Source organism: Poeciliopsis prolifica, unplaced genomic scaffold (assembly GCF_027474105.1).
Source record: "Poeciliopsis prolifica strain line A6 unplaced genomic scaffold, Auburn_PproV2 SCAFFOLD020, whole genome shotgun sequence".
In the NCBI taxonomy this organism is placed as follows: Eukaryota; Metazoa; Chordata; class Actinopteri; order Cyprinodontiformes; family Poeciliidae; genus Poeciliopsis; species Poeciliopsis prolifica.
The window spans coordinates 2,105,177-2,118,684 of record NW_026562395.1 but is presented as its reverse complement, the minus strand read 5'-3'; the positions used below and the strand labels follow the sequence as shown (position 1 = coordinate 2,118,684).

At 40.7% G+C, this 13,508-nt stretch overlaps 1 protein-coding gene across 1 annotated transcript; it reads right to left on the bottom strand.

Moving 5' to 3' along the window:
* Positions 1-11,433: 11,433 nt before the first annotated feature.
* On the bottom strand, positions 11,434-13,220 carry LOC129369265 (thyroxine 5-deiodinase-like). The gene has a single exon (XM_055044682.1). The coding sequence runs from the start codon at positions 13,134-13,136 to the stop codon at positions 12,330-12,332; it is 807 nt and encodes a 268-aa protein (XP_054900657.1). The 5' UTR covers positions 13,137-13,220; the 3' UTR covers positions 11,434-12,329.
* Positions 13,221-13,508: the final 288 nt, after the last annotated feature.

Sequence of the window (13,508 nt, the reverse complement as noted above, 5' to 3'; positions counted from 1 at the left end):
GTTTTCCTCACATATCTGTAAGTCACATTACATTGGCACTGATTCCGTCAATAACTGTAATAATCATAAATACAAAGTGATAGTCTGCACCTGTAAAGAGCAACATTTGCAGTTTTGCTTTTGATTTTAGTGTCTGAAAAGAACTACAAAAGGCATCGAGTCATGTCAAAACAATAATAAGAAAAAAAGAACGAAATCATTCAAGAACAATTTGGATTCAGAGATTTATTCTTCATTCTTTTCTCTCGCTGTTTAAGTTAGCTATGTATTGTCATTTTTGTTTTGTTTTTATTTACAGGTGGCAGTTGTACATTTACATATCACAAATTACACATTACTGCTACTATTTCTGCTTTGTTTGATCTGATTTGATGAATCGATTAAAGCTACTGAAGCTTCCAGTCACTTTAAAAGGAAGTAGAAGTCTCTTCATTCTTTAAGTTTGGTTGTAGAGAAATGATGTGTTCCAATTTAATTGAAAATGCACTTTATTTTATTTTAGTTTTTAAAGCTATTAATCCTAAAGGAGGATTTAGTTTTCCCACTGAATATAGAATCTCAATTTAAGGGTTGGAGCTTTTGAAAAAGAAAGAGAAAAAAAAGCATTGTGCTTTTATATCAAAATATGAATAATAACTTACATAAAGGCTTTTAAACATACAGAACTGGGTGCAAATAAATGTGTTTGGCTCAATTTACCAGTCAGGTTTTCACCGCTGATGAGAAAGTAATTATTAGCTGCTACTGATCATTCAAAACATTTAAAAGGGGCCTCTTCTCTGCAGAACAAACGGAGCGCTGTGGCTGATGGAGCCTGCGTGTCCGTTTGTTCACGATCAACTGGGATTTCAAGGCCGGCGAAGAAAAGTTTGCTTTACTCTCCCGAGCACAAACAGCCAAGCATTTTAATTTCACGAGCACAAGTACAAAGACTCACTTATTTTTGCAGTTGTAAAACAGATCCACGGTTTGCTTTATGGATATTCACCTTGAGTAGTGAACACAAAGCACAGCGCGCGGCTCTCACTCACCTGAAGGTTGGTTGGTTGGTTATGCTGTTGGCACGTCTCAGTTCAGTGGCGAGCTTATGAAAGGCCTCCTGGGAAAACTGTCCAGAAAGTCGATTCGGCGACGCAAGGACTGTGACGTGGCTCTTTTTATTGTTGTTTTCGTCCACACTCACACAAAAGTATCAGCACCCGTTTAAACTTTGAAATGTAAAACCCTTTCGGTACGTTTCATGACGATGTCCACAGAATGATTCTGCCACCACCGTGCTTCACCATGAGGAGGGTACGCTTGTTTTCCGCCGCGGTATTTTTAAAATGTTGATTCTGAGCACCTCCTTCACATGAAAAGCGTGTCCCCTACAAGTTGGGTTGTGTATGGATACTTTTCCCAAGGCGCAGTAGTACATGTTTGAGGGGGTCCACTGACTTCATTGATCGAATACACCAAGTGGAATTTTACAACACGATCAAAATGTTCAGTAAAATATTGACGTAGTAGAAATAATCATCTGATCTGACAGTTTTTTTTTCTTCATAATTATCACACCTTTTAGAAAATGCCACTGCTCCACTTTGCGTTGGAAAAGACGCAACTAAAAACAACTGTTATTTAACGCAACATTTAATAAATTTTAGCCTATATTTTTAAATAGACCACCATTTTCTAACACATCAAAATGTTTGTATTTTTCAAGCATCTCCAGAACAAGGCTACTTGTTGAACTTTTAGTCACAGAAGGCAATCTCTTGAGTAAGCAGCCAAACAACAATAGGACATTTCAGAAGCATGTTTTATCAACCATGATGGGAAAACAGAGCAGTCGGAACAACAGAGGGATGTAAACGGGCTCGGAGCTCATAGCTGAAATTGGTAGCACCATCCAGGGATCTTAAAGTCTCATCGTGTGGAAACGAGACTGGGAAATGCCAGCTTTTTAAGCCTCTGCTGCTGCTGCTGCTGCTGCTGCTGCAGCAGCTGCTGCGTTCGGGGTAGGCTATTCTGCGAAATCATTTCCCTTCTCCTTCCAACTCTTGCGATGCATTCAGAAAGCCTCTGCACCGCAAGACACTTTCTCACATGCTACTCAGGGATTTCAACAGCAGAAGAAAAGCAGGTGGGTGATAGTCCTGATCAGAGCCACACGTGAGAGCTGCAGACACGTTTCCTCGTCGGGGTGGGGAGGAGGCCTGCGCTCTGACGCGCGGCACAGTAAGAGATGAGTTTGGCTGAGGCGAGGTTAGCGTCTTCTGGTATTCATCTGGCGCACCGGCTCGTTTGCCGGTGTGCAGCCGGCTCGCTGCTTTTAATTGAGAAAACCAGAAAAGAAACAAACTCGCAGAGGTTGAGTGTCTAGTTTGTCTCCGGAACCCGAGTGGCGTCAGAAAAAGATCTCCCGGGCGCCTTGGCGTGAGAACACGAAAAGACTTCACGGTTTGAAATTTGACCTGGGCTATATTATTGAGATCAGCACCGCAGTGACATCTGCAAACCAACAGATCTCCAGATAAATTGATCTCATAGCAACCGCATCCCCATGACAACCAGGATACACATGCCACGCTGGTGTGCAGAGCGACTGGCTGCAGACTGACATAAGAAAGAAACTTAACTGCATGATTCATCGAGTTTCCGTCCCGAAAAATTTGTGTTTGCATCATTGGCCTCCAACGCCATCCTGTCTTGTCTTCTTGCACTAATTGCTTTCTACCCTTTTTCTAATGGATATTCTCCTTACGATGTGCAGACCCTCTGCAAAAATCCACATTTTGTTCTGGTTTGAGATCTCAGTGTTTAATGCATACATAAAAAAGACAACTTTTCCATCGATGAGATAAGCGTATCTTGACTTTGCCAGTCTATAACCACAGGATGAGTCACTACCAGAGTAACCTTCGTTATGAAGGCTTTAACTGCCAACAGTAAAGCATTTTTTTTTCAGCTGGTAAAATATATTTTCTAAGGTAACAGTACTACAAAGTTTAATTGCTTAAATTGTTGCTGTAGCCTACAACTAAAAATCTGTAAGCAGCCCATAAACAATCTTTCAGTGCAGTTTTGAACTTCTGCTTTTCCAAATTCCTGTAGCAGATAGCTGTGCTGCGATGCTAATGCTAGTTTTTAGGTCAAATATAATCGGTTCCAGCAATGCTGTTCTTAGTTATGGCCACCAAAATAAAAGTGCTGCTGTTGAAAATAGTTTTGACAGCCGGCTGATGATGTTTTTCTGCTGCTGCTTTTTCCATTATGGCAAATATAAAAGCAACATCTACATCCATTAAACATGACATATGCTACATTTATTTAAATTGTTGCTACAGAATTAACATTCCTACAGTTTTGGAAGCAATCATCAGTCAGTGTTTTGAATCATTACCTTTCTAACATCCGATATCAGCTAGCTGTGCTGCATTGTTCAGCCTGCAGTGCTAACCTTCACGAAAAGATGGAGAAGTGATGATCCAGTTTCTTTCAACATTGTGTCTCGTAAAATGATTGTACGTGTCTACAGACTTGCATATATTTTCTTTTATGTGTACTGTTTATGAAGGAGTTACAATGACCTTCACTGACCAACAGAGGGCGCTGGAGCACCCACACATAACATTGAGAGAAAAGGAAACTTTGAAACTTTGTTTCATCAGAAAGGTTTTAGTGACTTTTTGCGGGTCTTCTCCAATTAAATCTCAATGCAAACTGAGATCTGATCAGCAAATTAACCTCACCTGGAGTTTTTCCAATATAAAATTGTTCTTAAGTCTTGCTCTGCTTTCATAAGTTTTGTAGGATGTCGCGTTGTCTTTTTTTCCACCTCTGATGAAATCCGTATAGCTCCTTTTCTTAAAAAAACAAACAAAAAAACATTGAGACAATAGATATTTGTGTGTGTATTTATTTTTCATTTGGTTCAATAGTGACTGGCCATGTCGGTATTTCTGACCTTACCCGGTGTCACCAAATATCGAGCACTGCAAAGTTTTGTTGCTGCAGTCAACTTTGCTTCCACCTTACTCTCTTTTTATCTAATAATTTTAGCCAAATACAAACCTGAAGTGACCTGGATTCCAAGTTTTAGAAAAATTATGTATTTCACCTTAAAAATCCACATTAAAAAATTGCATTATCTCTTCTTCTCTCAATTGTATCATTTTCACTGAGAACTCTTTTTGAAGAGTTCTCAGTGAAAATAAACTTGAATGAAAAAGCCATCTACAGCAATCAATTTATATTAACCATCTATTGGTTTCCCCAAGCTTTTCATTCTGCATAAAAGTCAAATCCACGCATAGTTTATCATCAAAACATAAAATAAAATTACATCATCTGCACACAAAACAACATTCTGAAGAGGCCAGAAATTCATGTGTGACCTGAACAGATGAGACCAAATAGCAACTATTTGACAAAGACGTAAAAATGTTTTTGCAGAGAACTACCATATAGGATCTCGGCCTGGAGGCAACGGTTTCTCTTTTGCAGTGGCGGCATAATGCTGAGGGAACGCTTTTGTTCCAAAGCAGCAGAGAAGCAGGCAGAAGTCGAAGAGGCATTCGGTTTGGGCCACACGCCAGCATCACCAGCACAGAACTGGTAAATGTTTGGCTGTTAGCTTTTTTTTTTTTTTATGTTTGCAAATTATGAAAAAAAAAGGAAAGAAATATATTGCTACTGGCTTGTACGTAGTTAGCAGCAGAACAAGTAGTAAATCTGAGCGTTTTCCAATTTGTAACCAGAAAGTTCTTAACGACTTTCCAGACAAAACTGAATGGAGCATTCATCCAGAACAATCCTGTGGAACAGAAAGGAAAAGGAAAAGGAAAAAGAAAAAGCAAAGAAAAAACTGTTGGAGGCTTTAAAACGGCGAGACACTGAGTCAGCACTTCGTAGAGCCACCTTTCACTGCAATTCCAGCTTCAAGTCTTTTTGCCGTGAGCGTCTGTGAACTTTTGCCCGTCGAGGAACTGATGTTGTCCCCTTGATTCTTCTTCACAAGGTTCCTCGAGTTCGGTCGGATTTGGCTTGGAGAGCGTCTGAACTTCAATTTCAAGTGTTCTAAAAGATTCTACGTTGTAACTTGTCATTATGATTATCATTTTCTCTCCCTCAGTCTTCTCATGGTCATACCAGCTTCCCTGGGGTGTGCATACTTTTTCTAAGGTGCTATGTAGGCAACCTATTGAAATATTCTCATAATTTATTTATTTTTTTGCAAATATATCTTTGTGCTGTTTACAAAGCTGACCCGTGTTTCTCTTGGCTGGTTCCTATCAGCAGTAGTATGACAAGGTCCCATTTTTTTGTTTGTTTTATCACTAGAATCCCTGCTCCAGAGGATTCTGCGTCATTGCTGCTGACCAATCTAGCAGGTATGCTTCAGGAATCGTCCACGTTTCTGCCTGATAAATGAAACCCAAAAAAAAAGAAAAAAAACCCACCTATCTGCTCTCGGTTTATCATGACATCAAAGCTTATTTACCCAGAAGTAAAGGTCAGATCCAAATTACAAAGAGGTTCGTGGAATATCTTTCCCGATGGCTTCTGTCCCATGGTTACAAACCTTGTTTTCCAAATCATATGACTTGAACTGCTCAGAGCGAAATGGAAAGTCATGGGATTGGCCAGATAAAGAGATACAATTTTAACAAGGCATCTAATGTCCTGCCAAGTGGTACCTTATCTTAAATAGTATCATGATTATGACATAGGAATATTTTTCTCAGCTCTACAAAGTTTTTCTTTGCCTGAGGCGGAGTTGTGAGGGTTGCTTGAAGGCGATCTGTTTTTCATGGACAATGGGTTGCTTCTTTTGTCTGAGTAACCAGGAGGGAAGAGGTGGGGTCACGTCAGCGACTGGATAATATCATCTCATTCTTAATCAGCGTCTTATGATGAACCGTTTTGCCTACATATTTAATCAGGCTTAATAGTGATTGTGCAAAAGCTTTGGATATATTTAAAAGGCCCATTGCTGTCGGTGACTGACGATTACAGAGGCTGCAGTTCACAGTTTCGTTCAGTTACTGTGATTCGATCCATATTTTATTCGAACGGCGGCTGGTTCCAGCTCTTTAGCGTACCCTGAAGCGGGTACATGTTGTATTCTGATCTCAAAAAATATATATATAAAAAAAGACCTGCAGCCAGGGTTTCGATATAAGTTTGTGTGCAAGTCGGAACAGGGGATCCATTGACTGGTTTAAATCAAATTAGGTTTTATGGAACGTCCATCCATTCTCTACACCTGCTTGCCCTCACTGGGTCCAGCGATCGTTTTTATCAAACATTCAGATATTCTTGCAAATTCTGTTTGGTGCCTGTAAGTCTGGGCATGAAGAAGAAATGCATTTCTGAAATAGACGCAAAAACCCTAATAAAATAAATAAATAAATAAATTAAAGCCAGATTTGTCAGAGACATACAGCACAGGAAGTTTTTGTAACCAAATCTATCCTCCCGGAGCGCGTCCTGCAAGTGGGTCACAGAGCTATCTATAGGAGTTCATCAAGTGTCACTAATCCATCGGGTTAGCAGAATGGTCGGTGAAGATCTGAGGTAGAGGTCTTTCAAGGTGTAGCTGCAGACATGGAAATAACAAAAAAACAAAAATCCGAAACCAGAATTTGGTTCTCTTGACCTAGCTTTAATTGTTGATAGTTTATCGTAAGGAAGCATGGTGGAGACAGCATTATGCTGTGGAGTTGCTTTTCACCTGTTTAGAGTTGCATTTGAAACGTAGTCAATTACGAATTTAATGATGGCACTTGGCATAATGTAATGTTTTGATTGCTGATTCTATGTTGCATGACTTTGAGTTTTGCATTTGTTAATATTTATAGCTGAAATGTGCTATATATAAAATTTGATTGATTGATTTCCTTTAGCAAGATATAACATCTTGCAACCTTTTTGATATTTATGCTTATGTTACGACAAAATCTGGAAATATTTGAAGAGGTCTGAATACTTTTGAAAGGCATTAAAGAAAATTTATTTAACACGTGGAAAAGTAATTGGTCAAAAGTTTATCTCAAGCTAAGCAGCAACTGGTTGAGGACAACTGGATGAAAGTGCTGCAGTGATGACAGAAATACACACTGAGCAATTACACATTCTGTGTTAATTTGGAGCCATGCATCATGTAAATGAGCAGAAAACAGGACAGTTGTTACCTCCACTGCAAACGCACCAAAACATGTTTGGTTGCTTTTGTAAATAATTTTTCATTGTAATTTGGCGTGGCTGTGACTAGGAAAATTTAACTTTTGTGCTTCTTGCAGATTAAAATTTATTTCATTTATTTTACTTTAAAAAAACTTGAGCATCTTCACAATTTCTGAGTGCCTTCAGCTTTTGGCAGAAAGTGTAAATGTTGTGAATGCCATGTTAGGAGAGAGGAAAGTCTTTATTTCTTAAAGACTACCGGGGGAAAGCCTCCAGAATCATCGGAGAAACTTTGAACTTAGGAAAGTGCTGTTAAAATTAAAAGAAACTTGAGTGAGATGAAAAGAATATCTTTTAAGTGAGCTGAGATATTTTTTGTCATTTTTAGTGAGTTCTTGCATCTAGTTTTGATGCCCTATATTGTAGCATACCGTATCGTACCGTATCGTACCGTATCGTACCGTATCGTACCGTATCGTACCATGTCATTTTCTTTTTACAAAGCACCTTAAAACAGCAACAATGCTGACCATGATGTTATAGAATGAAAGGATTAGAAAAATAAAGGAAAAAAATAAAACAATCAGAAGCTTATAAAATGAGAACATTTTGCTCTGACTGGTGGATTACTGCGAAAAGGGGGAGGGAGATGTCTGTCTGTTAGATAAGCCTGAAACAACAACAGTTTTATACTTCTCAAACAAATTTTACGACAAAATGTCCCAGCAAAATAATTTTGTAATAATTAGCTCCAGTGAAACAAACATGTCACAATATCTGTCGTCTAAAAATCTACATTATAATCCTGCTGTGAAATTACTGATGCTATCATTTAGATTCATATCGCGCCGTCCGTAAAAGACGCTAATTATGTATTAAAACTCTTTTCGATTTATTTCCGTTCAGTTTTTATTGACATCCCAAAGGGTAATTGGTCTCCAGTAGGCATCATAAATACAGAGATACCATCCACAAAAGATGTTTTATTCATTCTTTTAGTACAGCACAAATTGGGATTTCTTCTTTTTTTTTTTTTTTAACCTTTTTTGACTGATTTATAGCAGTTCATAAGATCATACATTGTCATAATTTCTAAGATTGTGATTAGCTAAGCATGACTTGAATTAAACTGAGTAAATTTAGAGAAATAAATTACCTGCTTTAGCATGGAACGGAAAGTTTTGCAAGCCTGCGAGTTGCAATTGCAGCGTGCTTGTTATGCTGGACAAGTTGTCGGGTCTCAAGAGAAAACATTTGCTTTCTTAGTGTTGAATTCTGAGTTTCTCCACAAAAATGGAATTCAAGAGATAATAAAAAAAGTAAGTTGTCTATTTGCATTGTCTAAGGCAGAATGATATTTCTGACATGTGGGGTGCCGCAGACACACATCAGTCACATTTAGTGACTCACGCGTTTCTGCTGAAGCGCAGTCAGGGAAACAATGCTTGCATAACCTGGTTTAGAGTGATGGATCTTGGCAAGCCTTTGCAGTGCTCACGTTGTTTAAAGATTCTTCGTTCCCCAATGGCGATGATGGCGCTAACATCTGGTCACAAGCAGACAGGTTCTCAGCAGATCTTTGACCAGCTTCAGAGATGATCTCAGACTTCAAGCTTGTTACCTATATGCTCGTTTCTATTACGTTTTTCCTTCCACTGAACTTTCCATTAATATGCCTGCTAAAATCTTGTGCCTTCTTCAGCAATGTCATGTTGTGATTTATCTTTCTTGTGAAGGGATACAATGACTATTTGCTGGGCAACTGGCAAGTCACCGTTGTTCTCCAGGATTGTTTTGACCATAACTTTGCAATATTGAAATATAGCAGAATATTACACAGAACGCTTTTGCCGCGTGGTCCCATGCACAATTCTAGCTTTCCCGAACTTAAACATGCCCGTGGCTTCAGTCATTATGAATCCAAAGCATATTTTGCTCAACAGTGAATGGAAGTAGTTGTTAAAAATATCTTTCATAGTATCAACTGAAAAGGAAACTTTTATTTTGTCAAAAATATTTTTAATATAAATAAAATCTCTTTATGGTCTGAAAATAGTCAATCTGACGATCTGGCAATTGTCTGACGATTATCAGATCAGATTGACGATAATTTTCCATCTTTTCAGATCATCTGGCAAAATGTTTAAGTCTGGACTCATATTCTTATTTTGCTTCATCCCAAGACTTTGACTAAGCCATTGTAAATTGTGACCATACCTTTATTTGAACCATTCCGTGGCTGCTCTGCATGGGTGTTTATCATGACTGTCCTGCTGGCTGGTGAAGTTCTCAGGACTTCTGGAACCTCTTGAGGTACATTCCCACGAGACTACCTCTAACCAAACCGGCCAGATTCATTTTCCCATTAGTAAATTTGGTGCAGTTCTCTGATTTTCGTACCTACTTCCGGGACAGTACTGGCAGCATCGAGGACGGTAAGGCATCTGTCCTTTTGTTTCAGTAATGTCCCTTAATAATTCTTCCACCACTGGCCTCCAATGTTTGTAACTCAGTAGAACAGAACAGCAGTGTTTGTCCATTGGCTGCTTGACCAGATGAAGCAAATCTAATCTCTTTAGGGACACAAAGTTCTCCAGAATCATGTGCCCTTTTTCTTATTGTTGTTTACTTTTGGAAAGACAGTAACTATGATGATATATTTACTGCTGCTGAACAAGAAAGCAATGTTGAAACTATTTGTAATCCATAATCCCTTGACCTCCTTAGGCGACCTATTAGCAGCTCCATGGGAGATACCGACGGCCTGTGTGCTTCTGATTTGTCAGACATTGCTGATTGACTGACCTTCTTTAATCACTTTATCGCTTCAGAAGAGCTGCGGCTCGGCCGCAACGTGAAATTCAAACCGACGTGCAGCTTTTTCTGGTCAGAAAACAGACAGTCGGAGGGAGCGCGTCGGCTCCCCACGCTCTCAGCTTGGCCCCGTTAGCCGCATGCCACGTTGATCCTCCGGGGCCAACGCGTAAGTGAAAAACTGGGCAAATTATAACCACACAGTAGCAAGTCGGACCACATGGGATCAACAGCATTCACATTGCTCTCTAATCCAAATTGCATTTGTCAGTGTGTGTTTGTACGCAGCCGAAAACACACTTGCAGAGATGAAAAGGAAAGCGAAGAAGATGGACTGATTAAAGAGGCTGCAAGACATCACCTAAACAGCATTTGCTTTTTTATCCTTTTGTTTGTTTTGTTGTTCCTAGAGAATAAAAGCTTTGCAAAGTTAATATAAATATGCATGTTTGATTAAACAGCACAGAGCTGTGGAACATTACTCCCCAGTGAGTTGGAGCTTCTCTGCAAATTGAGTTTCAGTTTTAAGTACAAGATTTATTCACGACGGCTCTTGGAGGAAAGATGATCACGTGTAGATCATTTGTTTTACGTTTGAACAAAATTCAATCCTCATTTCGTGTTTCTGACGATTAGTTTACCCACTGGTTTCTTTGCTGGCGTGCAAAACACGTTATTCAATTTAAAACAGGCAAGTTTACACATAGTGAAACTGACACGAGGGACATTCTGAGTGGTTAATTTCATTCGTATCAGTTTGATACCAAACCTCTCGTTTCGTGTCGGCTCCACCTTCTCAGCTGGAAGAATCTGTCAACTGTTTGCCTTTGAGTCTTTGACACGACAATAACTTGAGGAAAGATGCTCTGATGAGGCGTAAAACAATAAAAGGGATAAAATTTCAGCTGGACATCAAGCTCACAATTCCCACAGTGAGACACAGTGCTGGCAGCCTGATGATGTGGGAATGATTTGTTTTCAGGACGACACAAAAATGTGAGTTATTGTATTTACAATTTTATAATTGGACCGTGTTTTCACTGTTCACTGCTTATGCTTAAATGAAATGCATAAAGTTGCTTAATTTTTCTGAAATGATAATAAAGATGTTACGTAAACATCAAAGGTTTTTTTTTTTGCTTCAGAAAAAAATATCGAGCCCATTCACAACAGGAATGAAACATGCGTCAAACTTTCTTGCTGTGGTTTGTACAATTTATTGAATAAATGCACCCAACTCTGTATCTGAATAAAAACAGTGCCTCGATAACTGAGGCCCTATTTACCTTTATATTAGAAGAGGGGTAAGGGGGAAATCCATTAAAAAAATTAACACTTTTTGTTGTACTTAACATTTTTCATTTAGGAAGATTTGTTTCTTTCTACATATTTTTTTTCTCTCTCCAAAAGACAGGCATTAATGAAAAAATAAGATTCATAAAATAAAACTAAATTCCACCGTACTTTATTTTGTGTGTGTGGGCCGCACAAAAGTCACCCATAAGACCACAAAAGGCACACGGACCACACGTTTGATAACCCCAGTTTGGATTAAAACCTTTCTAGGTTTTCAGTGGTCCAGTTAAAGGACAAGACGCTCATTCGAAGCGACACACTTTTATATATAGATATATAAACAAAATAAATAACTTTAAGGTGTCTCCCCACCTTTCATCTGATATGAGTTTTATTTCATTTCACTTTTTTTTTTTTTTTTTTTTGTAAAAAACACATTTTTTTAGTTACATCGTTTTCAACATCACGTCGTTTGGCAGTGAACCACAGAGGGAGCGAGCATCCAGCTGATATTGCTCTGCTTCCAGTGTCAGAAACATCAGTGTCGGTTTTCTGGATGCGCCTTTTAAAAACCGAACTTCACACAGACGCCAGAGTGAGATATTAAGCTGAATGCACGCTCCTTCACACACACACACACACACACACACCCACGCACACACACACACACGCACGCACGCACGCGCGCGCACACCACCCACACGCACTCAAAATAGAAAAATAGTGGTCACCAACTGAACCTAGCTTCAATTAATTCAAATGCTTTTTTCATACAAAAACAAAAACAAAACAAACAAACAAACAAACAAAATCAATTTAAAGTCATGACAACACAGTTTAACAGCCTACAATCTATAGGCTAAAGGTGTCAACTTAAACCGAACCTCTATCTGTGTCAGTCCTGAACATCTTAATGCAAGAGAAACAACATATATATAATATTCATATATATAATGTGCCATGTGTGAACGTTTGATAGCAGCATCTGGATATTTTGCACTGTGGGTTTGGACACTAAAGCGGAGGGCAGAGCAGCAGGGCGGGTTCGGCTACACACACAGCACCGCCGTCTGGGGGTCCATCACCTCTTTCCTGTATTGCTCCAGCCAGTTCTTCAGCTCTGAGATCCGGTAGCCCTCCGGACCCCTCCCGCCCTGGTACACCACCCGCTCGTCCATCACGATGTAAAGTCTCTCAAAGTAGGCTCCATAAGCGGCGTTGGACGAGTTGTCCATGTTGTCCACCACCACGTTGCTCTCTGGCACCTTGGTGAACATCAGCTGCGCGGCTCTCAGCCGGTCCTCCAGGCAGCGGTGCTTGGGGATCTGGTAAGGCGCGTCGGAGCTCACCCAGCCGTCCGACGGGTGCGCCTCCTCGATGTACACAACTAAGAAGTCCGCGATGTCCGCGTACTGCCTGACGACGCGCTGGAACGCCGCCAGGCGCGTCATGAACGGCGGTCAGGAGCAGCTGCCAAAGTTGAGGACGAGCGGTCTCTTCCCTTTCGTGCAGTCCAGGATCCGGACCTGCCGCCGCTCCTGGACCAGCACCACCTCGGTGTTGGGGGCAGCCTCCCCGAGGTGCGCCGATTTGAGAAAGTCCAGCTTCTGGCCGTGCCACACGGCCCTGAGGGACTCCCAGGTGAACATCTTGTTGGAGTCGGAGACGCAGACCGGCGGGTCGTCCGGGCCGTCCTGACGCTCGCCCATTTTCAGCAGCACTTTCCTCCTGATGCACAGGAAGTCCAGGAGCCACAGCATGACGGCGGCCAGCAGGAACCGGGGCAGCAGCATCAGGCACAGGGCTGCGTGTTTCAGCGCCCTCGCCATTTGGACACCGCCGGAGTCGTCCATCATCTCTTCCCTTGCCGATAGGACGATGCCGAAGCAACTAATATTCAGTCACCTTTAGCCATTGGAGAAAATCATCTGACGCAGGCAGGACCTCTTTTTATAGGTACAGCGGCATTTGAATAATAGAAGGAAAAAAAAAAAACACGCCTCCGGTACCCGCACCGCCCACTCACATGGAGGGGATTACCTCCCGTCAACTCTGAGCTTCAGAAACACAGAAGAGGTGGGGAGTGACGAGAGGAGAAGAGTGAAGGGGGGGGGGGGGGGCTGTCAGTCCAGATGCCTGTTAAACATGACACTCCTTGTGAGAACGTGCAACTGAGTGGGCCGTTTCCCCGCTCTGTGTTTATTGTTTCCGTGGAATGGTGGGGGTAA